We start from the raw sequence: 27,679 nt of genomic DNA, 5'->3' as shown, positions 1-27,679 counted from the left end.
ATACGGTATTTTGTTGCATCAGATCTAGGGCATTAGGCCTGTTCATGGACCAAAACACCATTTGCTGTGACCAACCAACGCAGGCCAGCCTATAATAAAAAATGAAGACTATGAACAAGACCCAATTGCTGGAAGGGGGGTACAAGGTTTTTATTTGATCCTTTGTGTTTTGGCGTATAAGGGGCACATGAAGAACTGGTGCTAACTTTACGGCCCAGGTTTCCCCCAGCACAGTTCCCGGGGGGGGGGGGGGAAGCCGCCCTATATGGTACAGAAAGCCACACGTAACCCAAGTGCTCCCTCCTGCCCCCACCCCTTTCTAAATTGTCCCAGCGTGTTATAGTTACATCAAGAGGAAACATGTTGTGCACAGATGTCCCCTGGGTGCCTGGGTTCAGTGAGATATATATTCCCCCCCCCTTCTTGCTCTTACACAGAGGTTCAAACCCACCCCCACCCCCGCCCACCAGTGTCCAGAGGGGCAGCAAACTCCAGCTTCCTCCAGGAGGGATACTGCTCCTGGGGCTGCAGCAGTGGCACACAGACACATAGGGGTTGAGAGTTGGCCCTCTTCGTTGCATTCATCGCTGCCATTTCCCCTCCTCCTGCCATCGCCTGGCTCCTACTCCACATCTGGCAGGAGAGGGTCCTAGCTGGAGATTCGCTGGTAGAAGTAGATGTAGCCAAGATCCTTGGGAGGCTTTTCAGAGGCGCAGACTTTCTGGTCGTTGTAGATCACCCATCTGGAGTGGGGTGGGGAGAAGAGGGATTTATTGAAATTATTTCTTTTCCTTATGATCGCAAAGAATGCTTAGAAGTGAACAGATCAAATGCCTGCTTAAATCTCAGCAGCCAGAGAGGTGAGATAATAAGATATTCAACACAACTCCCCCCCCACTCCCAAATATAAGTGAAACAATGTATCAATAGGGCACAATGATTATTTCCCCCCTCTAAAATGCCACTTTGCGTAATGGGCATTACAGGCTTGGGATTCCTTTGGGGCAGAATTTTCTTTAAAAAGCACACGTAGCCCAGCATACGGGCTCTTTCAGTAGCCAAGCTGCCCTTCCACAATGGCCGATCAAGGCAGTTACAGTGGTACCTTGGTTTGCATATGTCTTGGATTACAAACACATCAAACCCGGAAGTGTATGTCCCAGTTTGCAACCTTTTTTTGGATTACAACCCATTTTATTTGGATTACGAACAAATTTTTTTTTAGAGGGCCCATTGGCAAAAGCGCGCCTTGGGTTACAACCTGTTCTGGTTTACAAACGGACCTCCAGAATGGATTATGGTTGTAAACCAAGGTACCGCTGTACAGGGCTTCTTCACTGTCTACAAAATTCAAAGACATATTTCACTGCAGACCAAGGAATTGTACTTGCGGCTTAGTGGTTTCCCTCTACGGTGCTTGACTGATTAAAACAAGTTGCCTACAGGGTAGCTTACATATGCACCGGGAGCAAAAAAAACTCCAAACGTGCTGGAAATTCATGTTTCTAACTTCCGCTTGGACTGCCTTGTTCAATTTTGAGGGTTAGATTGTAAGTAATACAAATCTAGTTGGCTGTCTGCCTTCAGAATCCTTCCTTGTCCACCCTGCGCCCCCCTCAAAAGGTACTTTGTTTCCCCCTTACCTGCTATCCTTCTTGATATGACAGACATAATGGCCACACATAGTGGATGTGCCCATGTGGCTGATGAAGGCAAAAAGCTGGTATTCTGAAAGAGCAAAAGGAAGGAGTCAAGCATGTTTGCTACCCTCTCTGCATAGCTCTCCCTCATACCGCCAGAGGATCATAGAATTGTAGAACTGAAGAGCTGGAAGGGACCCATGAGGGTCATCTAGTCCAACCCTCTCAATGCAGGAATCAATGCAGGATCTGGTACATTATGAGACTGGATGAGCTGTCCTGAAGAACAGCCTCACTGACATGTACAGATGAGAGGTGGGCCATGGCACACACACACACAGATAATCTGGAACAGCACCAAGTGTGTCTTCAAACACTCCTGTCCCCTTAAAGAAGGTGCCAGAGGACACAAGACTGGTTCAGATAAAGTCAACCGAAGAGCCTTTCTGGACCTGGCCAGTGCCCATCTAGTTGCCACCCATAACCACCCAGTGATTTCCAGGAAACAACGGCAATAACCCTTCCTGCATTGTTTGCTGGCTGGCATAAGGAATTCACAGGTACCCTCTCCAATATGGCTATGAGCCTTTTATAGCCCCAGCCGCCATGACTTGTCCAATCCCGGTTTTAAAGCCACGTGAGACAGCAGCTATCACCGTATCTTACGGGAGCAAATTCTCTACGTCATTTGGTGCCAAGCTCCCAATTGGGAGTGGGGTGGGGAGAAATAAACAAGGGCTTCAGGGCTTGGGATGAAGACTGATGGGTGAGGCACAGATCTAGGCAACCACAGTATGGACCACGATGTTCTAAAGCGCTAGGGTACCAAAACTACTCAACGCTCCAAAGTCAAAACTCCCCCAGGGTTGCAGACTCACTTCCAGATCCATCACGCACTTTTGGCCCTACAGGGACAGATTCAGATATGGATTCGGCCGCCGAACGCCCCTCCGAAATGTCCATGGCCGCTTCTGCGTCCAGGTCGTCAATATGGCTGAAGATCCAGTCCACAGCCCGCTCGAGGCTGTTATTCTGCGGAGGAGAGGATTGCAAACAGTCAAGCTAGGAGCCCACCCAATTCTCCCCCCCCCCCACCAAAGGGTACAGCTCCAGGCACAATGATGCAGAGGAGAAGCAGAAGAGGACGAACGCTCTGCTCATCCTTCACCCTCGACCCACCGTAGCTCTGAGCGCTTTCATGGCCTGATCCCGGGAAAAGCCCATGGAGACGATGGTGGCCACGCTGTCTTCTGATGGAGGGTCTGGACAAGCGATGGTGGAACCTGGTCCACTAGATCCAGGAAGAACCAGAGGATTGGCAAAATCTAGAGAAAAGAGGGAAAAGGTGGGAGCTATGGAGTTTACCCACCCAACATGTCCTAATCCCAGGAGAAAAAGTTTAATGCCCTGAGAATAGGGACCCACGTTGTTGACGTACCTGGATCATCCATGTGGGACATGACCCAGTTCATCGCCGCCTCAGCCCCACTGTTCCCAGTGTAATACACAGCTTTGCGGCAGGCGTCCGTCGGAAAGCCCATCTCCACCAGTTGAGTAATCACAGACTCATCCAACATGGGGGCTGCAAGGGGAGGGGAAAGGGTTAGAGGTCTCCAGAAAGCACCAGTTCTGGCCAAGCCCTTCGTGGGATCAGGCCCCAGCCTTCCGCTCTGCAGGTTTTCTCTCTCGCACACACTATGCGCCTTCACCAAGGCCATGCCTGTGTCCAGCGCTCTGTGGGAATGGCCACTCCTGCAGCGGCAACAGGCAGTTGCTAGGAGAGGCATAGCCACCTCCCCAGCTCTGCGCACATTTCTTAAAGAGGAGTCAAAGACAGACCAAGCCTGGGATGAGATGGCAAACAATGACCATGATTTACAACACCATGCTTTGTAACGAATACAATACAATTGTTGAACAATATGGGTTCATAATAACTAGGGGAACAATTCTATATGCATTGTGACGCCTCTCTTTTCTTCATCGTCTTCCTTTTTGGTTGATGTGAGGTATGTTCCCCCCCCCCCCAAAAAAATCATATTTTTTAAAAAGATAGACCAAGCCCTTTTCCCATCCATACCTTCCTCACAGGGCTGTGCAACTGGTGGCTCACCAAACCCACATGCTGCCCAGAGGGGCTGGGGTGACCCAGTCAGATGGGTGACATATAAATAAGATGATGGTGATGATGATTATATGGTAGCCTGCTAGCAAGCAGCTCCATCAGTCTCCTGTTCTGGCTGTTGCCAAAACAACACCATCCCGACAAAAGTATTTAAGGAACAGGGGATGGGGAACATCCTACTAGGTCGGTTTTGCCCTTGACGTACTACGGTTTCTTTGAGATTTCACGAACCTGATCCTGAGAGCAGTCAGTGGACACTTTGGTAGCTGCCCTACTTTCAGGTGGGAGATCAGGCAGACAATAGTGGAGCTTTTCGCCACTGACTTCTGAGGAAGCCAGAGGAATTATGATGACTGGGAGGGCTGTCAAGCTGCTGGCAGGCTACACTTTCTAGCTGGTGGGCTGCGTTCAGTTTGGTGGGCCACAGCTGCACAGATCTTCTCTAAAGGAAATGTACATGCTGCATGTGACGAAGACTACTAGCAGAGGATGGGCAAGTGCCCTTTGACAAGAAATGGACTTTGCAAAGGATTGCAGAGGGTTGTTTCTCTGGAATGCCTCTTCTGAACGAGGCCTGAAGGTGCACTAGGCTCCATCCATTGCCATAACATTTCACTCTGCTAATTTCATGGTGGGATTCAAGGTCTCAGTTAAGGAAAGGTTTGGCAAGCTCCAGGGCACCACAGGTCTCATTAGATGGGGGGAAAGATGTGACAGGAGAACACAGCTCTTAAACAGACGTGCCCCAGAGACAGGATTTTAGAGTGGTTGTTAGGATCCCCTACTCTCGAGTAGGACCCTGGCAGAGATGCATGCCCGACTGGCATGTTCTCTCCCTCCTGGTCGATCGTTTGGGGGCTTCAAAAGCTTTCTTCAGCCCAAACATCACAGCGACTGATGCCAAGAAACATCAGCACACTTACGGATCCACAGAGTATTTCACAGTTTGCGTAACAGAACTCAGTAGCTCAGCATTTTGGCTAATCTACTTTATTTACATAAAAACACACACGGAGCACTGCAACATGGCTCCCTCTCTCTCTGGCATCAGACACCAAAGAGAAAGAACAAAGGACAATAGTCCCACTTCACGGCACACAGTAACACAAACATCCTGTCTCCATCACTTCCCACTCTGTGGAATGAAAACATACAGTCATGTGATAGACAACAATCCCATGACTGCAGACATGGGGAATGATGCCTCTGGCTAAAAAAAGAAAAGAATGGGGGGGGGGGTTGATTCTCTAGAAACACACCCTGTAAGATTCAGACTTTCCAATTCCATCCCTGAAGCCCCCATGATTCAATAGTGGATCCTGAGATGTAGTGTAAGGTGGTGCAGAGTCAGGCAGCCAGCAATTCGACAGAAGAGCTGACAGGAAGACAGACTGAGCAAGGAGAAGGAAAGGCACTGACACAGGTGACAGGACACAAGGAGAGAGAGGGAGGGGGGATTGAGTGAGTGAGTGAGTGAGTGAGTGAGAGACTCAAGGAAGAGAGGAAAGGAGAAGAGTCACTAACATGTCGGAGAGGAGAAGTGAGGGGAGCAGAAGGAGTCGTCGTCCTCGTTGCCATAGAAACCCAGGCTACCTTTGGGCTCATCTGGTGTCACCAGCGGAGGCGCAATGTCCGGCATCTCCTCCTCCTCAGGCTGCAGTCCCGTCCCCTGGAGCGCAGAGATGTCCAGCTCATCTGGCATTTCGATGGAGACATCTGTCAACGCAAGCAGCACAATGGGGGTTGTGTCAGGGATTGTGTCAAAGGTAAACTGGCTAAACAAGAAGGCTAGCGTAAAAAATGAAAGAAAACGCCACAATCTATGGACGTGCTAACAGAACAAGGCCACTGATAAGGAGAGGCTCCTAAGAATAGATGTTGCGTAGTGGCAGAGACCATGAACCAGGAAGTCCACAGCCACAAACCTGTGTGAGTGTCTGGAGGTGGCTGGAGAATAGACAGCGGCTAAAATATTGAGGTTGAATCCTGACAAGACATAAGGACTGTTTCGGAGGGACAGGGGGAGGGCAGGTGTGGAGGACTCTCTTGTCCTGAATGGGGTAACTGCGCCCTTGAAGGACCAGATGCGCAGCCTGGAAGTCATTCTGGACTCACAGCTGTCCATGGAGGTGCAGGTCAAGTCTGTGTCCAGGGCAGCTGTCTACCAGCTCCACCTGGTACGCCAGCTGAGACCCTACCTGCCCGCGGACTGTCTCGCCAGAGTGGTGCATGCTCTAGTTATCTCCCGCTTGGACTACTGCAATGCACTCTATGTGGGGCTACCTTTGAAGGTGACCTGGAAACTACAATTAATCCAGAATGTGGCACCTAGACTGGCGACTGGGAGCGGCCACCGAGATCATATAACACTGGTCATGAAAGACCTACATTGGCTCCCAGTACGTTTCCGAGTACAATTCAAAGTGTTAGTGCTGACCTTTAAAGCCCTAAATGGGCTTGGCCCAGTATACCTGAAGGAGCATCTCCACCCCCATAGTTCAGCCCGGACACGGAGGTCCAGCTCCAAGGGCCTTCTGGTGGTTCCCTTACTGTGAGATGTGAGGTTACAGGGAACCAGGCAGTGGGCCTTCTGAGTAGTGGCGCCCACAATGTGGAACGCCCTCCCATCAGATGTGAAGGAAATAAACAATTATCTGACTTTAAGACGACATCTCAAGGCAACCCTGTTTAAGGAAGTTTTTAATGTTTGATGTTTTAATGTGTTCTTAATATTTTGTTGGGAGCCGCCCAGAGTAGCTGGGGAAACCCAGCCAGATGGGTGGGGTATAAATAAATAAACATTCTTACTGTATTATTATGCCGAGACTTTGCAACCCAGCCAGATAGGTGGGGTATAAAAAATAAATTATTATTATTATAAACCTACCAGGTAGCTTTAAGCAACCTAACATCCTGTGGTGCCCCCCCTTCATTCCCCCATATCTACAATTGCAGATAATAGTGGCCTACCTCACAAGGGTATTTTAAGGATTACCGGAGAGCTGAGCCACTTTGAACAGTCAGAAACACCATATATCTTTGCTAAGTATTGTCATTACACTTGTCAACCAGGATGGAATATCTGGTGCAGCGACAGGAGTTGCCATGCTGGAATTATGAGGCGTCCAACCCGTGATTTCCCAACATTTTATTTATTACATTTTAATACCACCTTTCATCCATAGACCTCAGGGCGGTTCACAGCATAAAAAGACAAGACAAAAACACAAAGTGTACAAAAAACCTCCAAGAATAGCCCTCTTACCGAGTTTTTTGGGCACCCAGTCTAGGCCAAAAGTGAACTTCTTGATCTGGATCACGAGATAATCTGGGAAGGATGCAAACCGGGTTGTCCTAAAAAATGAGATGAAGAGCTAGTGAAGCATCCTATTTCAAAAGTTAAGCAACACCCAACCAAGAGAGAAGGGAGACTCCTCAATATAGACTCTTACATGGAGCAGAAGTTGCAAGCTTACAGTTTCTTAGAGTCTCGCAAGCTTCCCACTTTCTGCATGGACCGTGCACACAATTGCTTAATTTGTTTCTACTAAGGACAGTGGAGTAGCAGGGGGGGCCGGCTGCACCGGGCGCAACATCTGGGGGGGGGCGCGCTTGCACTCGCAGCTCTCTGCCCCTACTAAAATCCACGGGTTAGGGGGCGCAAATTACTTGCCTTGCCCCGGGTGCTGACAACCCACGCTACGCCACTGACTAAGGATGTACGATATTTCATACCAAACAAAACCGAAAAATGGAAGCCACCAGTCACAAGGCTAACAGAACAAACAAATGAGTTCCGAAGTAGCAACTGTACACATTAGAGCAGAAGATGTCCAACAATGTGATAGGTCTTCCTTTCACAGGTGGAAGGACAAAAAAAGACAGAGGTTTACCCTTTGCCTGTGTCGGTACTTTCTGAATTGGAGGTTTCTGTGGAAATACAGCTGTAGCTTATCAGTTCCTTTAAAACTTTCAGTCCTATTTCATGCACTTCGCTGGACTGGTCATATTGTGCAGATGCCTGAGTATGGTCTTCCAAAGCAACTACTCTATTCCGAACTTAAAAATGGAAAGTGTAATGCTGGTGGTCAACAAAAGAGGTTTAAAGACTCTCTCAAGGCAAATCTAAAAAAATGTATTATAAACACTGACAACTCGCAAACAGCGCTCCAGTTGGAGAACAGCCTTGACCAAAGGTGTCATGGGCTTTGAAGACACTCGAACTCAGGATGCAAGGGAGAAACGTGCTAAGAGGAAGGCACGCTTGGCAAATCCACACCATGATCAACTCCCGCCCAGAAACCAATGTCTCCAATGTGGAAGGACGTGTGGATCCAGAATTGGCCTCCACAGTCACTTACAGGCTCATTGTTAAAACCGTGTTTATGGAAGACAATCTTACTCGGCTACGAGTGATCGCCAAAGAAGAAGTTGTCCCACCCAGATCCCATTCCTCGGTGATATGGATTTGCAGATTGTAGCTAATCAGTCTCCTCCCTCTGCCTGGCATGTGTTTCTTTTACCTTTATTCATTCTAAGCTTGCTCAGAATCCAAGTGTGTTTTAGTGAGTGCGCAATTATGCACAGTGTGTGTGTGTGTGTGTGTGTGTGTGTGTGTGTGAGAGAGAGAGAGAGAGAGAGAGAGAGAGAGAGAGAGAGAGAGAAAGAGAGAGAGTCTTATATACTGACTGAATCAGTCCATTCATTATCACAAATCACAATGAATAGCAGACGGGCAGTTTCTGGTTGTAGACAAGGGAGACATGCTGGCAGAACATCAGGCCATGGCACTTGGCAGCCTCCCAAATGGAAGAACCCAGTAGTTTTCCCCATCCACTAGCTAGCAAAACGAGGAGGAAATGGACTGAGGGGAAACAGGATGGAGCAGATATCCTTCGCAGGCAGCTGCACCTGTGTGATTGCAGCCACTTCTCTGGCTAAGGAGGCTGTTGTTGCTCAGTCTTCCCCTCCTCGCCAGGTAGGGAATTTGCCAAGGGGCTAGAGTTAATTTTGGATACGAGGGATATCCAAATATGATTTGAGCTATTCCCTCCCAGTCAGGAAGCTGTGCAGGGTGTACCGTTCTGGGTAATTACTTGACGAAGGCAATAAAGAGCCCCTCTCACTTTCCCAGCTGCTATTGCATCAGCCACAATCTGTGCACAAATTGAGAGGGAGCAACAGCCCAGGTTTTCGTTTTCTCCACAAATCCTGTGGGCAGTGGGAGAACAGCAGACCCAACTCATAGAAGATCTGCAGGTGAGGGGAATATCTCCTATGTAAGATCTAGCCAGGGGTCAGCAAACATTTTCAGCCACTTTCAACCTTTTCACCACTGTCCCTCAGATCTTGTGTGGGGCTGGACTATATTTTTTTTTTGGGGGGGGAATAATGAACAAATTCCTATGCCCCACAAATAACCCAGAGATGCATTTTAAATAAAAGGACACATTTTACTCATGTAAAAACACACTGATTCCCAGACCGTCCGTGGGCTGGATTTAGAAGGCGATTGGGCCGGATCCGGCCCCCAGGCCTTAGTTTGCCTACCCATGCAGGTAAGCTGAATACAATGAAGGGGAACATTACCAAACCACGGCACGTCATCCCTTGGTCACTGGTGCTGCAAGGGGAGGTAAATGGGCTCATGCCTTTTGTTTCCGATGATGAGAAACATGACTGGGAAATGTGTCACGCGGGTTTCTAGCACCTAGGTCTCCCAGTTCAGCTCAAGGTCCCACTCTCTGGGCCTCATCAGCTCTGGTTCGGTGGTGCAGCTTTGTTTCTCAAATCTTATAATATGCATTGTTTGTCAAAGCCAATAATGCCTCCAGCCAGGCCTTCAGACTGTGCCCAATGTCTGCCAACCAGGCCTGTCTGTGCAAGAGCCTGGTGTGTGCCCAGCTGGTGCTCCTCTGCCACACTTAGCGTTTTCCTACATGGGGAAAGGGGGTCCTGTTTTAGGGAGCCTATCTGAAATCTGGTAGGGTCCAGTTCCTTGGGAAGATCATTGGAACGACAGAAAAGCTTCACAGCAACAGGAAACAACTCCACAATGGCACGAATACAGTCGCACCTTGGTTTTCAAACAGCTTAGTTATCGAACGTTTTGCATACCAAACGCCACAAACCCAGAAGTGAGTGTTCCAGTTTGTGAACTATTTTTGGAAGCCGAACGTCCGACACGGCTTCCGACTGGAAGCCACGGTTTGGTTTCCGAATATTTGGGAAGTCAAACAGACTTCCAGAACGGATTAGTACGACTGTACTAAGATGACACAAATGCAATCCTCAGCAAGGTTTATTCCCTTGCATGCCCCGAATTTCAAAGTTGGTAGCACTGCCTTCCAGCTCCCCCAACTCACTTGAGTGCCACAGACTTGGCCTGCAAGGCTGTGCTCCAGAAGTCATCTACTTGCTCTGGGGCCCCATAGGCCTCTAGGCAGGAGCTGAAAGGCACCTTGGCACGGACCAGTTCGGGCAGCGGCTGCTTCTCCTCCTCCGCCTGCCGCTTTCTTTCTTCATATTCTAGCAACTCATCTGCAGGAAAAAGCAAAAAGAAGCACGCTGTAGCACACAAGGGATTTATCATTAGGTTTGGCTATAGGTGATGGAAAATGGACTGGCCTGCTGCAATTTCCATTACATAATTCCCTGTGTCCGGTGCCATGTCAGTGGCAACATCGTTCATTTTTCACCTTTCTTAAAATTCTTGCTGGTATGTTCCAAAAATACATACCATCATGACAAACGAAAACAGTACCCCCCCCAAACAGTTTAAAAGGCCATTGATTGCTTAATTAGGATTAGAACAGCTACCAACCAGACACAAATCCTTGTGCAGGGTGTTAAATTGTGCTGTTGCTGGCGAACTCCAGATGAAACTCATTATCTATTATTTGTTGCAGTTTGAATCCTGGTTCATACTGGGAACTAAATCTCCCTTGGTTGCCCTAATACTTACTTTAACCCTAACCCTAACCCTTTTAAAATGTGTTTTTTTGGGGGGGGGTTATTGGGTTGTTGTTTTTATTTTGATTATGTACATTGTGGTTTTATATTTTAATTTTATTCTGTGAACCATCCTGAGACCTCTGGATATTGGGCAGTATTCAATAAATAATAAACGATCATAGATGACCTCTACCGAGAAAAGTTGGGTGAATGCTGCTGAGCTGATTTTATTGGATTTCTTGGTGGTATTTAATTCTATTGCCCAACCAACATCTGTTTGGCTGGGCAAGGTAACGGGGGAGTTCTTGGTTTGTTTTTGCTTTTATTAAGTATTTTGTCTTCTTATTTTGTGTTTTTGTGCTGCGAACTGCCCTGTGATATTCGGGTGAAGGGCGGTATAAATTTTTTATTAAGAATAATAACAAAAACCACAGGATAAGCTCTGCAGTATCCTCTCCCTTAAATCTATGCTTAGTGCATGATGTGCATGCACCCTAGATGACAGATAGGGCAGAGGTGGAGAGACACAGAGGCAGCTGCTATGAACAGGATTTTAGTGTTACTAGAACCTCATAGCAAGGCTTGGCCAGTTTCAGAGTGGAGCGAGGAAAAGGGAATTGGCTGGCCGTTATCCTCATGAAAGTTACAGGGAAATGATAGAGCAGGGTTTCTCAAACTTGGGTCTCCAGCTGTTTTTGGACTACAGTTCCCATCATCCCTAACCACTGGTCCTGGTAGCTAGGGATGATGGGAGTTGTAGTCCAACAGTCCGAGACCCATGTTCGGGAAACTGTGCGGTAGAGCAAGCTTGGCTTGGGGTGGAAAGGAGACCAATGCTCTTGCACATACCACTTTGAGCACAGAAATAAAGGTCTGCAAAGGACGGAGGGGAGGTGGGGAGACACCAGTGACATCACAGCTCCCCACCTTTGTTCAGCGCTGCCTCCATGGGCACCGGCAGCTGCATGATGTAATCAACGCGCTGGGTGTATTTCACTTTCTCCGTGGCCAAGCACTTGAGCTTCTCCTCCACCAAGAAGCGGAAGACCTCGTTGGGGTTCTCGGAGCTACGGCAGTTCCTCTGAGGAAGGAAAATAAGGGAACAGGAAGGAGAGGCGTTAGGGCCAGCGACAGCATACATACTGGAGGAGAGGATCCAGGAGCAAGGATCCAAACAAGAAAAAGCTACTCTGTCCGCCTCTCCTTTAAAAGCCTATGCCAAAGCTTCCAGGCTTCTAGACTTTCAGGAAAGCACTTGCTTCGGCTGTTGAGGAAGCACTCTTTTGGGCCTAGCCAGCACCCTGCATATCAGGCCTAAGCCCATGGCGAACCCAACATTCCTCTGCAGCTGAATATGGTGGGGACGAGGTTAGTGGAGGTCAAGCTGCCTTTCAGGAAGGTTTGGCTGTCATTGTTCGTCTTCTCATTGAGGAGCTCCAGGTTCACTGGAACTCTGTGCTTGAAAACTATACTGTGCCCTGTCGTTTCAAAGACTTTCATCATTCTAGCCCAGGGGTGGGGAACAAGACCCATCAGGCAGGTCAGATCCCTTCGTTTTCCTCTCCCCCCTCCACCGAACCAACTTTGGCAGGGGAGGCGGAGCACCAGCATTCAGTGCTGGCCTGCCAAACAACTCCTAGTCACCGGCCCAAGTACCCTTCCTACCATTTCTATCCAGTAGAAGAAGAAAGCCATTTCCTAAAGCCCGGGAATTGTTACCTCCACCATGTTGATGAAGTGCAGGAAGAACTCCTGAGCGTCTTGTTGCCGATTGGTAGAGAATTCTGGATGACCTTTGCCAACAAGTGATTTAAACATTCGAGGTGCGATGCCATCTTGAATGCCCTGCAAGGAGAGGAGACAATTGCTTTAGCCAGGAGAGACCCGTAACCAGGGTGGGTTTGATTTAAATCAAATCGATTTAAATCACAATTTAAATCACCAGTCAGTAAGACTTGATTTAAATCTCTCTTTTTTTTACAGAAAGACTCATTTTTGCTGGTATAATCTTACCAGATGAAGGTTTCATTTTTGGAATAGTAAATTTTCAGTATAGTTTTTACAGCTATATCAAAAATTACTGATTTGGTTCTACTATTAGTAATACATAAGACAGATAATTATGAAATTATTGTGAGGTTTACTAAGTAAACTGTTCATATTTGGACAACTTTTCTGCTGTACTTTATTGGAAGGAGAAAAGTAATCATTTCCTTAATAACAATTGAAACAATTTATTTAACTAAAACAATAACTTTATAGCATTATGTTTGTTAACTGATGACATTAAACAATTTAAAAAACAGACTGAGTTTTAGCACTCATGAAAAACTTAAAATAAATCCTTATTTACTGATGAATAGCCTTTGGACTATAACGTAACTTAAATTGAAAACTATCTTTAGAAGGATTTTTTCTCCAAAATCATTTTATTTTAAAAATCTGATTTAAATCCAAAAAATCCGAATTAAATTTTATAAATCTGATTTTTTTTTTAAAAAAAATTATTTTTATCCACCCTGCCTGTAACTGATTTAGGAAGCCTCCTTCCAAGCTCAGGGACAAATGGGCTTCAGAATCCTACCTTGTCCAGTTGCTGCTCTCCATCGGAAGCAGCTGGCTTTGAATATTCCCCAGAGAGCAGCCCATGGCCCAGCTTGGCTCTGGAAAAGCAGATAAATGTAATCAGCCCTGGCACGGATAATAAAGGGATGACCTTGCGAGTTTTAACCTTGTAGCCTGCCGAAATCTTGATGGGCACCTCCAGCTTCACACAAAAGATTGGGCTCTAATACTTGGAGGGATTTAGGAGCATCTCAATGTCAACCGTGTCCAAGGAATTCTGCAAAGAGTACAATATGTCTTTTCCAAGGAACAAGGACCTCAGGATTAGTGGCATCTAACTTTTCCTTGGGTTATAGAGCTGGAGGGGACTCTAAGATGCAGGAATCTCCGCTAAAGCATCCAGGACAGATGGCCATCCAACCTCTGCTTAAAACCTCCAAGGAAGGAGAGTCCACAATCTCCCAAGGGAGACTGTTCTGTGGTTGAACAGCTCTTAATGGTCAGAATGCTTTTCCTGATGTTTAGTTGGAATCTCCTTTCCTGTAACTTGAAGCCAACTTAAGATAGCTTTTTCTTTTCAAGAACAGGTGTGATGTACCTTTGGCCCACTGGGTGTTGCTGGACTACAACTCTGGCTATTAGCCATGTTTGCTGGGTGGATGTAATTCCTAGCTCAGCAACACCTGGTGGGCCAAAGATTCCCCACTTCTGAAACAAAAACTAATTCACACAATTCAGTTGTTGTTGTTTCTTTAAAAAAATAATAATCCCCAAATCTTGGATTTCATTTTAACAGGCTGCATCTAGACCAGGCTTCCTCAGCTTCGGCCCTCCAGATGTTTTGAGACTACAATTCCCATCATCCCTGACCACTGGTCCTGTTAGCTAGGGATGATGGGAGTTGTAGTACCAAAAACACCTGGAGGGCTGCATTTGCCTATGCCTGATCTAGACACATCAAAGAATTGTTTCAGGTAAACATGCTTTAAACTTTGTATGAGAAATCGGGTTGGCAAAAATGGAACTCCAAAGTCTGGTGCCAGTGTTATAATGCATATACTACACACATAAAACGCCTTTTCTTTACCAATCAAGCTGTGTCCTTAGATTTCTAAACCCTCACAATTCTACAAAATGTGGCAGCACCCCAATCAGCACAGAATGTTTCTCAAAATTGTCGCTGCTTTTGCTTAGTGAGCACACTTTGTTCACTGCCGAACTGTGACAAACATGAGGGGCAAGAGAGGGAAGAAACCCCTCACTCTAGTCCCCAACCCTGTCCCTTTGAGGCAGAGACTGGCACCCAGGGGTCTAGCAGCCTAGTTTCATAGGTGATGGGGGGGGGAGCTGAAATGGATGTGGGTCAGGAGGGAGAAGGCCTTTTACCATCCATCACCTCAGACCTCTGGCAAGAGAGATCTGTCAGACTCTCCTCTGGCAGTCCACTGGCTGGGGAGAGAGGGAAGAAGAAAAGGGTGTGGCGTGTGGCAGAAAGAGAGAGAAGGGGTGGCTGTACCCCGCTAGAAGCACGCAGCAGCCGCTGACACAGACTACCGCCGAGGGAATGCGGCCCGTGACAGAAAGAGCCCTTTAGAGCACTACGTACACTTGGGTGTTGAAGTCCTGTGTCGGATCAGCAGGAGCATTTTTGAATATTTTCTCTAGCTTGTCTACATACCTAGAATGCAAGCAAGCAAACAAACGAAAAAGAACAGTTCAGTGAACCCACAGTTGCATAATTCAGAACAGCAGAGCTGGCAAGATTCAGGGGTTTGGGGGCCCAAATAATCTCAACCTCATTTTGTGAAAATAATAATAATAATGCACATGTCTAGGACTTGGAGCGGTAGAGAAACATCTCTTGCTTTTGGGTCTCTCTTGCATGTTTGGAGTTGGAATGTCCCCTTAATATGACCTTGCTTAGGCACCAACTGAAGGATGCTGAGAGAGATAGCTACCCCTCAACTCTGAAATCTCCTTCCTCAGGAGACTCCTGTTTGGCATGGCTTCCGGAAGCAGTGTGTTTTCATTCAAGTTGGCTTCTGATAGCCAGAAGCAAGGAGGGTGGGCTTTAATTAAAGAATTGCAGCAAGCGGTTTTGTGACTGATGAACTCTCGCCCATTCCCGGTGCCTGAGGTGTGGCAGGGTACACACTGAACAACTACAAAACTCACTGAAAATCATTATCCGAATTTTGTAGGTCTGCTAGCTTTAAAAAGCTTTAGACAAGGCCCACAAATGGTTTATTTTAACTTAATTAGAAGCAGAGCGAATGAACTTGGGCTACGCTACCAGGACACGTTGATTTGTTTTCAACTTTCAAATTCCAAAAATGAAGGGAGCTAAAAAGCTGTAACATACCTTGTGAATTCAAAATATATTTTGGTTAAATCAATATAATTTAGTTTTGCCTGGTAAGTAAAATGTGTGTAGAATTTCAAAGAAATCATTAAAAATGATTGCCAAGTATTTGCAGTTAGATATATCAGTATTATTTTTATTGCTTATTATTGCTTCGTATTGTTGCTTCCTCTTATTATTATTTAGTATTGCCTGACATTTTCAGAAGGCAAAACAAAATTTCTTTGTTTTTCCAAAAGCCATTTGTGCCTCTTCATCAAACGCAGACATACCAAGCTAAATGTTGTCACAAAAATCACAAAAATAGCAGATTTGAATTCCTCACACCCAAAAACATATTTTTGAGACCCTTCAACTGAAGAAACTTGCAAAAAATATGTTTTACCCTCTAAAATGACACACCATACTACGCTATGCTCTCATCTCTGAAAGTGTCAAGATTGCTTTATTACAGGCAATATCTGTTTGCACTCTCAGAAGTGATTCAATACAATTTGCTGCAGCTACAGGCACAATGGAGGCTTCCTCCAGGTCACTTACTTCCGCTGGAAATCTGGTATGCTGAACAGCACCTGCACTACTGAGTTGAGATAGCAGCTGTTTCCCAGGTTACGGATGCCTGTGTAGCCAGGGCCATAGAGTGGCTTGAGCTGAACCCCGGACTCTTGGATCAGCTCCCACTCACCAATCCGCTGGTTCATGTCAATCTCTAGCTCTGTCATCGTCTTGTCAGTCTGGGAAGAAAGAAGCACAGAAAATGCTCAGAAAATGCCCCTCCCCCAAGAGTTGCTGATCCAAGGAAAATTAATGGAGTAAGTCACAACAAAGGCATCATGTGAGAAAGCTTACAAAGAACTCAAGAGCCCTCTCCCCACTCTCCATCTGGGCTACTTAGAATTTATCTTCCTAAAACGTTGAATCAAAGACAGAAGAATTATTCTGGCCACAGTCCAGCATTAGGAGTTGGTAACAGGCAATTATGGTGCTGGAGGAGACTCTTGAGAGTCCCACGGACTGCAAGATCAAACCTCTCCATTCTTAAGGAAATCAGCCCTGAGTGCTCACTGGAAGGACAGATCCTGAAGCTGAGGCTCCAAGACTTTGGCCACCTCATGAGAAGAGAAGACTCCCTGGAAAAGACCCTGATGTTGGGAAAGATGGAGAGCACAAGGAGAAGGGGACGACAGAGGACGAGATGGCTGGATAGTGTTCTCGAAGCTACCAGCATGAGTTTGACCAAACTGTGGGAAGCAGTGGAAGACAGGAGTGCCTGGCGTGCTCTGGTCCAGGGGGTCACGGAGAGTCGGACACGACCAAATGACTTAACAACAACAGGCAGTCTCTCTCTCTCGCTCCCAATTTGTTCCAAAGCCTTTGAGCTACTCCAATGGGAAATCCATATCCCATCCTAGTGTCACATGCGAAAATCTCAAGCCCTAGTGGCCATGAAAATCTCAGGGCAGGAAGCAACACTCCCATCGCCCCTTCTCACCTTCTGCATTTTGAGCATGTCAATCCCAAAATGAGCCAGGTGCTCAGCCAGGTTGGGGTCCAGAACCATGTCGTCTTCATCGTATGAATAGACATCTACGGAGAAAGGAAACATTGGGAGGGGAGGTGGAAACCAGCAACTTTTTACCAAGTGCATCTCGGTGCGCTTCCACTTACAGAAATCCTCAAGAGCAGGGATGACCATCTGGGGCAGCCCAGCAGGCTGAATGCTGCTTGAGCCAGCTAGATAAATTCTATCTGGTCCCCAGCAGTTCTATCATTTTTAAAAAATACAGGCGAGAAGATGAACTATCTTTGACTGCACTTTGAGTAATGCAGGGCGGGGGTTTCGTTTTTGAAAGCTACATGCAAAAAATGCTACTTAAAATTTCAATATTGCATCTTTTATACACCTATTTTGCAGGATTAGCGTACAATACTATTGGCCCATAATTACTCAAGCTGCTTATGGAAGGGATGGGTTGCATGTCAAAATATGCTACCAGCTCATGGTCAAGAAGGTCTGCCAACTGGCTGCTGATGGGACAGACTCAGTTGTTTAAGTACGCTGATCTGGCTCTTGAAGACCTTGCAAAACCAAGGTACAGTTGTTCCTTGCTTGTTGAACGCCTTGATATTAATCCGTTTTGGCTCCCAAACGCCACCAACCCAGAAGTGAGTGTTCTGGTTTATGAACGTTTTTTGAAAGCCGAACGTCCGACATGGCTTCCAGTTGAGTGCAGGAAGCTCCTGCAGCCAATCAGAAGCTGCGCCTTGGTTGTCGAACATTTTCGGAAGTCGAACCAACTTCCGGAACGGATTCCGTTCAACAACCAAGGTATGACTGTATGTCCAAAACCTCTCCTTCCTTCAAAATGTGGGCAAAGAGACAGGCCTTCCAGATGTGCAGAAATATATGTCTCTCATTAACTGTGAATATCTATGCTCGATAACAGCAGAGATCCTGCAAGGCAGCGGAGGTTTAGGATCAGAGTTTTCCTTCTTCTAGAGGGGCTACCATCCTGGGTTGATGAGCCCCCTCTGCCCCTCACTTCCCTCTACAGCATGTGCAGAAACCACCTTCTTCACCATTAGACCGACTATTAGTCTCATCCGCTTAGTCTGACAGAGCCTGTTTGCTTGCAAGGGTCTGTAGCAAAACTCATTTCTGACTCCCCTGTCCCAAGAACACGTGGTCATTCCTGGTGGAGCAAGGCGGGCTTCTAGGATATGTAGCAAACCAACTGCCCTAGCAGGCCTCCCAATCGTGGAAGAATGTTGGCATGTGCAAGAATAGCAGTGCTCACTTAAAGTTGGTGGGGAAAAGAGGAGTCAGCTCCAACCCAAACTGTCCTTGGGCCCAGGCAGCAAAGGCTTCTTGCAGACCCCTATGACTGTAACTGCTTCATAGCAAGAGCACAAACAAGCAAATCTGTCCCCGGCCACAGACTCCAAAGTAGGAGGCAAAAACCATTCCAGCACCTGTCTTGTACCATTGGTACAGTCAAATGCAACATTCCTTATTTCCCTAGAGTGGACACAGGCAGGGGGACATCCAGTCAGTGCAACTTCCTGTTCCACTGGTCTGGAGCATCTTCTCCCTGTATGTGACCTGGGAGATGGGCATGGCTGACTCCATAATAGAGCCATCATGCAGCCATTTTCTCAGTCTGTTGTCTTGCTTCGCTTGCTCTATTGCTTACTGTTCTCCTGCTGCCATTTTGTTCTATTAATGTAATTCTGCTGTCTGCTGGCTCTCAGCCAGCAGCACCTGAGTTTAGTCTCCATATGAGATGAACTCACTGTCTGTTTGTGTAAATACTAAGTAAAGCCTGCCTTTCAGGGACCAAATCATGAACTGAAATGTGAGTAAACTTTTTGTTACTTTACTCAGAAAGACTCTTGTGTCTTATGTTTTTATGCATATTGTATTATTTATATGATGTTAGCCGCTCTGAGCCTGGCTCCGGCCGGAGAGGGTGGTGTACAAATAATTTTTTTAAAAATTATTATTATTATTATTGTCAAATGGGACACCAGGAAATAATCTTAACTAAGAGATTCACCAAATCTGCAAACTAGCTTCCAGCTATATTGAGGGGAATTGCTCTGCTACATCACTTCACTAGTGTGAGGGAGGGAGGGATAATACACATTCAATACATCCTTTCCTACTATCCTTAACATTCCCACATTGTCCGGACAGAAACTGGCTGCAGCCTCAGCTAGACGCTTCGCTCACCAGCTCCGTCAGGAGTGATTGTTCCCAGCTTCACGGCCAATGGGTAGCCCGTTTCCCGGTAATGTTCCACTGCGTGGTTGTTGCCCCCACTGCCGTCAAAGTAGCGTCGTCCACACAAGATGGAGCCATCGGTCATGTTGAGCCACAGGTTCTCACGCATGTCACACTTGCTGCACTTCCAGCCACTGCCAATGGAAACAGGTGAGGGATAAGCGACTTCTCTCAGCCACTGCGACTTTCAGCCCACCAGGAACAGGCAGGCAGGCAGCCATGTACAAGCATAGGCCTGGGCATAGGCACACACGCAAGCCTGTCTCCTTCCTGGAGAACTTGTGGGCTTGCATCCTAAATGTGAGTGATTGCGGAGAAGGGGCGAAGGGCCTCAGGTGAGAGCAGGCAGGAAGACTTGGCAAGTGTCAAAGGAGCTCCGCCCTTCCTCCCGCTACGGGACTCAGCAGAGGGATGGAGAAATATGAGGAGCCTGGGAGTCATTTGGACTCACAGCTGTCCATGAAGGCACAGGTCAATTCTGTGTCCAGGGCAGCTGTCTACCAAGCTCCACCTGGTACGCTGGCTGAGACCCTCCCTGCCCGCAGACTGTCTTGCCATACTGGTGCATGCGCTAGTTATCTCTCGCTTGGACTACTGCAATTCACTCTACGTAGGGATACCTTTGAAGGTGACCCGGAAACTACAACTCATCCAGAATGCAGCAGCTAGACTGTTAACTGGGAGTGGCCGCCGGGACCACATAACACCGGTCCTGAGAGATCTGCATTGGCTCCCAGTACATTTCCAAGCACAATTCAAAGTGTTGGTGCTGACCTTTAAAGCCCTAAATGGCCTTGGCCCAGTAAACCTGAAGGAGCGTCTCCACCCTCATCGTTCAGCCCGGACACTGAGGTCCAGCTCCGAGGGCCTTCTGGCGGTTCCCTCATTGCAAGAAGTGAGGTTACAGGGAACCAGGCAGAGGGTCTTCTCAGTAGTGGCGCCCGCCCTGTGGAACGCCCTCCCATCAGATGTCAAGGAAATAAACAATTATCTGACTTTGAGAAGACATCTGGAGGCAACCCTCTTTAGGGAAGTTTTTAATATTTGATGTTTTAATGTGTTCTTAATATTCTGTTGGGAGCCACCCAGAGTAGCTAGGGAAACCCAGCCAGATGGGCGGGGTATAAATAAATAAATATTATTAACTGTATTATTATGCCGAGACTTTGCAATCAAACTCACCAAGGAGGGATACGCACAGCATTCTGGAGCTGCTGCAGTGAGAAGGCGTGCCTTGACACACGCCGAACCTCCCCATCCCAGGCCTGCACCTCCTGCTTCCGCGAGGCAGAGTCTGCTGTCAGAATCGCTTCAATTGCACTGGAAATCTGAATGGCCAAGAGGAGAGGGTCAGCCTTCCAGTGTCTCCTAACCTACCCACCTTCATTGCACCTGCAGACAGAGTTCTGCCAAGGCACCTCGATACTCCCCCCCCCAAGCCCCAGTACTTGGCCTTTCTTCTGCTCCCAACAAACAATCCAGGACCGCCCCCCCCTCCGATGAAACAGAGAGCCTACCCTGTCCTTGACCATATCTGGCAGACCCTCCAGTCCATCTCGAGGAATATCCAAGTGCTCTGGTAAAATGACTATTTTGACATATTCATCATATTCATATTTCTCCTCCGGGATGTCAAACCCACCTTCCACGCCTGCCAAAAGAGAAGCATAACAGCAGCAAATGAGAGGTGCAAGAGACAACATGATAAGATCAAGAAGCAGACGTCTGAGCCAAACACCAAACTCCACAGCTTAGGACATGTATGATCTAAAAGGGAATGGGAAATATCAGCTTCCCTGCAGTCTTTACTACTAGGAAAACTGTAGCCCAAATATATGCAAGGACTTCATCCTCAGGGTACCAGAGAGGAGCAGGGATAGTTGCTTACCAATGGCTAGACGCGTTGGTTTCTTCCTAGGAGGATCTCCAGAGCTGGAGTTGGTATCTTCTTCTTTCTGAAGCAGAGTCAAGAGGGAGGTAGTTAGGAAGCCATCCCAAAGACTGGGCCACAGCCCACAAGGCAGTAGCCATTGGGCCCTGGAATTTCTTCCCCTGCTCATAAAGTTAAACACGTGAACCCCACTTTCTCAGCTCAAGCAGTTCAAGCGCATAAGGTAGAAAGCCAGCTATTCTTACCAACTTGCGTGTCTTCTTAAGATGTAGATAAACTCGCTGACCTGTTTTCTCAAAATGTTTCCCCACATATTGCTTTCCAAAGCCCAGGAATGTGTTCATGCAAATATACAAGCCTCCATCAGACTCCTGTAGAATAGAAATACAAGGACATTCAACAGGTATGGGGGTTGAGGGGTTGTTGATGAGTCTGCAGCGCTGTGAGTAACCCAACTTTTTTTTTTTTTGAAACAACAATATCACAAAGATTCTATGCCCCCAAAAGCTAAAAGCCCGCAGTCTAAGCTATCCAAATGTATTCCATCTGCAAGTCTCTTGTTTTTAACAATTTCTTAACGATTCCAGGCTCTTTGCCACACAACTTCCAAGCACATCTGTGCAATCTTCAGGAAGCTGAGTTATTCAGAATTGGGGCCTAAAGGCAGCCCAGTCTACAAACTGCATTTGAAAACCAAATCCAGCCTACAAGCCAAGCTGCACAGTCTGCACTGGAGTGGACCAGATTCTACAAGCGGGGAAATCAAATGTTTGCATGTCCTCCCGCCGCCCGGTTTAAATTAAAAGCCTGCACAGTTAAGTGTGCCAGTGAGAAGGCTAGACTGAAACCATTGTGCCAACATACCAGCTTGACATGTGCATGGGAGATTTGAAGTGGAACATCATTCAAGCCATTCAAACTGAAGTGGTTCAAATGAGAGGTCTACGTCACGTTTTGTCCCTTGTCTTTAATATGGAGGATTTCCAGGTTTGAGGCATTTTCGCTTGTCACAGGGTGCGAGGCTGCTTCCTCCCTGATCTATCTTTCAGTTATCATTTTCCGTAGCCTACCCAGCCAATGATGTTTTGGAGACAGAGGAACCAGAATCTCACACACACAGTATTCCAAGGTTGAGTTCATATAAAACAAATCATATCAAAGTGTGAACACACAAATGTATTCAGAGGAAAAATCGCAGCCGCTTTTGTTCTGCCTCTGGTCCTCCTGCTGCTGAACTACCCGTTACCAGTAGCTAAGTCACGGTTTGGCTTAGTGTTATGTTTGAACTAGGGCTTCTGGTTTGTATCCCTCAGACAAACCACCAGCAGTTAGTGAAGAACATACCTTGGCTGCAGCTCGTGGTTTGTGTGGAGCGAGACAAACCACGAGCCCAGCTTAACACTTATAACTAAGACAAACCATGGCTTTGATCTGGGTAGCTCAGCAGCACAGAACTGAGGGAGAAGCAAAGCAGCTGTGACTTTGGCTATGAGTACCCACACGCTCGTAAGTTCATGCTTAGCTATGGTTTGGTTTAGTGCCTAAATGTGAGTGTGAGCACGCAATAGATTCATGCAGTGATTTGATACTTGCTATTTACTATTATTTTTAAACACTTCCTGAGACATCAAAGACCCAAGGAAAACGCTTAAAGTTTTGAGTAAAGCGTAACTATGAAGATCGAGAAAGAGACAGGTCATTTGGTGTGTTCTTCTGCATTGCCTTTTACCCCTGTGTAACTCGATAAAGATCAGGGCTGGTTTACAATTGACAGTCTTGTTTAGATGCCTATTTGGACATATGAACTGCATATATTAATCTATTCATTTAAGTTACAAATGATGGAATATTTTTGTTGTTATTGTTAGCCTATGATTTTTCTATCCTCCCCCTCCCCCTGGTTATATTTGCATTTTTTTTATTTATTTCATGGGCCGGCTTTCTGCACAGAGGTTAAGGATGCTACTCAAGGCAGCTCGGTTGTCGATCCATTTTTCTTTCAATTCCACAAATCCCTGCATGGCCAGACACTCGCTCAAGATGAACCAGCCTCCTGGGCATCTTTGCTCCCAGGAATGTGGCAGGCAGATAAAGAGCAGCAGGGAAGGGAGAAGAGATGGAGCTGATCTTTGGAGAAGAGCCTTACCAGACTCTCTTTCAGGCCAAGCAGTCTCTGTGCTATCACAATCATTCTGTGTCGGAGAGAAAGTTGCCAGTCTACTCCTATATTCCTGGTTTCTGCTTGCTGAGTAATAGTTGCTGTCTGGCTCCTTATGCAGCTGTGCTCCACCCTCAAACATCTGACCTGCTGCCAGGAATCACCCTCCTTAGGCAGATGCTGGACTGCAAGCCTCCTTCCCTCCTGTGGTCTAGGCTGCTTTTACTGTCCAGGAAGCAGTACAATATTCATCTCAGTGAACAACCAGTGCTCTCCCCTTTTATCCCCGCTGACTGGGTGTGTATCCAGTGTTAAAAATTCAGATATATAAGCTGGGCGCCAAATGGATTCTTAAACCAAGGTTGCAGCCGCCAAAACAGAAAGTCCAGTTGCTATCTGGGGGCAAGACAGTGCTTAAGTCTTATCTGTTAAATGATGGACTGAATGTGATTATCATTTAAACATCTGGCTAATTCAGATGGCAGCCTTGAGCCAGGTTAAGAACTTTTGAGAGCTTAAAAAAGAAAAGTTTCTTGATTCAGGGACAGTCCACATATATACAGTAGTCCTATTCCTACCTCTTTTTTTTCTTAATGGTGACTGCTCCTGTTCAGGCTGCACAGAAAAAGTATTTTGGTTCCAGAAATTCATTCTGATTGTGCAGAAAATAAAATATAACTGATAGAATTCTAAAGGCTGGGGGATTAGTGTGTGAAAACAGGCAAGATCTAAGGATCCCCAGGCATGCACCTCCAGCTGGTGGAGACATCAGGTGCCATCCTGGCGCCCAGGCATCTTCACTTGGCCGCAAATGGTCAAAAGCCAGATGCAGAATGTGCCTGGCTAATTTCGAACATCGGGTGTGTCCTCATTAAAAAACTTTTGATCCGGTTATTGCAATAAATCCTAATCAATTGGTGAAGCTGAACCTGGGGAAGAACGTCTGTTGAATAGAAAGTATATGCAGGATTTTTTACAACTTGTAAAAGTTTGTTTTAAATTAATTGGATTATTCTGACAGTTAAAACAATGAACCGAGTAACAGGCACAGCGCTAGATTTTCTGAACACATCCTCCAATAGCAGTTTGTATTAGGCACCATGAAAACACCCAAAGCTGGATAAATCTCAGGTAGCTGCTGTTTCTCAAACTCTTCCCTGCAAGGTAGAACAAGGTAGAAGTGTGTGTGGTGAAGCATCCCTATTCTGAGATCGAACATTTTGTTTCCATTTTTTCTTAAAAGCAGATCAGTCTTTTTATTATAGGATGTTTGATTCCAAATCTACCTATGGACAGTACTGCTGCATATCATTTTCAGGAAATTTGGGTCCATGTGCAAGATTGTAATCGGCAACAATAGAAATATGGCATTCAAGTCCTTTCTGGGATTGAGATTTAATGTAGTGTTAAACTCAAACATAGCAGACAACAGCACCTGTTTCTGAACGAATACAGATTTTTATTTAATATAATCCCATCAAGATGCATGGTGTTTTAAAACAGTATAACATGTAGGTACTGACCATTGTCACCTAGATTCCAAATTACAGATAAGGAGGCCTTGAAACCAACTTCTCGAGACAGATTTTGTGAGATCTGAATGCTTATCCCTATCTTGACAATACGTGGGGCATTAGTTTTGTACTGAATGCGAACAACATGCCAAATGATAGACATCAGCCTGTCAGTGTCAAAAATCACTCTACAGCCATCTCTTGATGACACAGGGCCTTTCCTGATGACTGCCAGCTAGTCTCAAATGCACTTTTTCTTATCATGTTTGTTGTGAAGGATTCATTATGTCTCCCCAGAATTTCTGTCGCAGGAATGTCATATTTTCACAAGACTCAAACTGCAACACACTGTTGCTGGGAAATTGTTATTATTTCCCCAGCTAGTAGAAACAATCTATGCTTGGAGAGGCCTGGAATGTGATAATGCAAATGAGAACCTGTCAGACAGGGTCCCCAAAGCTGCCAATTATTGCAACCAAACAGCCCTAGTCAAGTGCCTCAAACAGTCCCTTCCTACCCATTTGCGGAGGATTGTGGGGAGCGAAGAAAAAGGAGGCTACTCTCCTGTTCTTTATAAGAGACTCATTCTTCTGGCCCATCTAGTCTAGCACATTGTTCTCACAGTGGCCAGCCCATATGCCCAAGCTGATCTTTCAAGGAGACGCTCCTGGTCGTTCCATGACCAGCAGATTTCCAGTTGGTGCCAACATGAAAGCAAGCCATCTCTGTAACTGTTCCCACCCTCTGGAATGCCCACCTTTAGGCAATTTGTGAGATGGAGGCAGTAATGACCTCAGACCACGAAACATACACGTTTACCGACACTCTCCATGACTCTTAATTTTTGTTTTGTACACTGCTCAGCTTTATCTGTGATATACTGTTGTGTTCAGTTTATATCTATTTCTTAGGAAATTACATAGAATGCAGTGTTATTTTTTAAAATCATTTTTATATAAACTACTTAAGAGATTTTTTTCATTGTTGCTATTACATAGAATCACAGTTTCGTCTTATACATCTTTAGACACCAGACGAAAATGTTACTCTTCAACCAGATCTTTGACCGATCAACATTCTATGTCCTTTTAAACGTGTTTGGACAGGGAAGGTATTGGTTTCTTTCGTTCTTGTTTTTTTTATTTATTTTGTGTTCTTGGTCTGTATTTTTAGACTGTGAAACACCCTGAGATCTTTAGATGAAGGGCGGTATACAAATTTAATAAATAAAAATACAGTGGTACTTCGTCCCGGAGGTCCGTACTTAACCTGAAACTGTTTTTAACCTGAAGCACCACTTTAGCTAATGGGGCCTCCTGCTGCTGCCGTGTAGCCAGAGCCCGATTTCTGTTCTTATCCTGAAGCAAAGTTCTTAATCTGAAGCACTATTTCTGGGTTAGTGGAGTCTGTAACCTGAAGCATATGTAACCCGAGGTACCACTGTAACAGAATCGTATAGCTGGAAGGGGCTATGAGAGCCATCTTCTAATCTAGCCCCCTGAGATGTGGGAATCTTTTGCCCAAATTCGGCTTGAACCTGCAACCCTGAGATTTAAGAGCCTTGTGCTCTACCGACTGAACGATCCCAGCTTAGTATAAGTTGTGTGTGTGGTTGTTATATAATGAAAATCAATCAAATTATTTTTTAAAAAAAACTATGAAAAGAAAAACAAAACAGATAAACAAGCAAACAGACGAAGACCTCGGATGCCAGAGGCTCAGGACCTCGTCGCATCAATCCCATGTAAAAGGTGTGGCTGCAGAGCCAGTGATGCAGCACACGTGCGATTCGAAATTGAGAGGCCTGACGTTGCCCTTTCTCCCCGCCCCAAAGGACTTCGGGATTTGCAGTTTTCCAGGGGGGTCGCCGCCGCCAAGCACACAGACAAGAGGGACTCCGTTTCCCAGCATGCCCCGCGCCGATAGTTCCAGAGACTTCAGTAGTCCGGCGAAGCGCAGCCGTACAGCCGGCAGCCGGGCGCGGGAACTACAGCTCCCAGCATGCCGCGCGCGCCCCCCTCAGCTTCGAAGCGGCCCGGCCTCGTATCTCTTTAGAACGGCCAAGGCGGCCTGTCAGAGGGATAAGGGGCCGGGATAGCGGCGGGGTGGGGCGCCCGCAGGCAAGGCGCGGGCCTAAGCCAAGAGGAAGGCGGCGGTTCCCGCAGAACTACAATCCCCAGTAAGCCAAGCGTATTTCAAGCAACTGAAAAAAGAAAAAGGTGACTGGGCCGCAGTGCCTGCTGGGACCTGTAGTGCTCTTTCGGCTCCCTGACAGTAGGTTCGAAAGGACGTCACGCCCTGGGAAAAATACAAGTCCCATGGTGCCTTGCGCCCGGCTACGCTAACCTCCTCCCCCCACCCCGCTCCCACAGCCTGGGCGGCCGGAGTCTGCGGCGACAACGGGGGCTCCCTCCGGCGCCCGGCGCTTTCGTACGGAAGCTTACCGGGGTGTCGAAGGAGAAGGCGCACTCATCCTTATGGACGCGGTCTCCGGCCTTGGGGACCCGGATGGACGGCAGTACAGAGAGTAGCGCTTCACTCAGCTCCGCCATGACAGCTGCTTTTTCCGACTCCTCCCACAGCAAGGTCCCACCAATCAGAGAGCGACGTACCTCAGGCTCCACTAGCCAATGAGCACAGGCACGGAGACGAACGCTAGGACGCGCGGTGCTTTGTTTGGTTCGTC

General features: G+C 46.8%; 1 protein-coding gene across 2 annotated transcripts; it reads right to left on the bottom strand.

Moving 5' to 3' along the window:
* Positions 1–125: 125 nt before the first annotated feature.
* USP5 (ubiquitin specific peptidase 5) lies at positions 126–27,626 on the bottom strand. Of its 2 annotated transcripts, none has more exons than XM_081894005.1 (20): positions 27,438–27,626; positions 21,567–21,692; positions 21,319–21,385; positions 20,948–21,081; positions 20,613–20,758; positions 19,380–19,564; positions 17,139–17,233; positions 16,187–16,380; positions 14,891–14,962; positions 13,304–13,382; positions 12,439–12,564; positions 11,647–11,800; positions 10,131–10,305; positions 7,031–7,119; positions 5,290–5,481; positions 3,079–3,222; positions 2,820–2,965; positions 2,519–2,672; positions 1,644–1,728; positions 126–743 (listed from the first exon to the last, which is right to left on the bottom strand). In XM_081894005.1, the coding sequence occupies exons 1-20, from the start codon at positions 27,543–27,545 to the stop codon at positions 650–652; spliced, it is 2,565 nt and encodes an 854-aa protein (XP_081750131.1). In that variant the 5' UTR covers positions 27,546–27,626; the 3' UTR covers positions 126–649. The 2 variants fall into 2 exon arrangements, with proteins under 2 accessions (XP_081750131.1, XP_081750132.1); XM_081894006.1 differs by having other exon boundaries at positions 5,359–5,481; positions 27,438–27,623.
* Between the last annotated feature and the right edge of the window lie 53 nt (positions 27,627–27,679).

This window comes from Podarcis melisellensis, assembly GCF_964234715.1.
Source record: "Podarcis melisellensis genome assembly, chromosome: 17".
Lineage (NCBI taxonomy): Eukaryota > Metazoa > Chordata > Lepidosauria > Squamata > Lacertidae > Podarcis > Podarcis melisellensis.
The sequence above is the reverse complement of the archived record's forward strand: the minus strand, read 5'-3'. Positions and strand labels throughout refer to the sequence as shown.

Bases quoted from the DNA above. Each gene is read 5' to 3' on its own strand.
- USP5 (XM_081894005.1), bottom strand. From the start codon at position 27,545: ATGGCGGAGCTGAGTGAAGCGCTACTCTCTGTACTGCCGTCCATCCGG. The intron at 2,966-3,078 runs GTACGTCAACAA...TCTTTTCTCTAG, and splicing joins GTCCCACATGGATGATCCAG to ATTTTGCCAATCCTCTGGTT. The intron at 2,673-2,819 runs GTGGGTCGAGGG...TCTCCTCCGCAG, and splicing joins TGAAAGCGCTCAGAGCTACG to AATAACAGCCTCGAGCGGGC.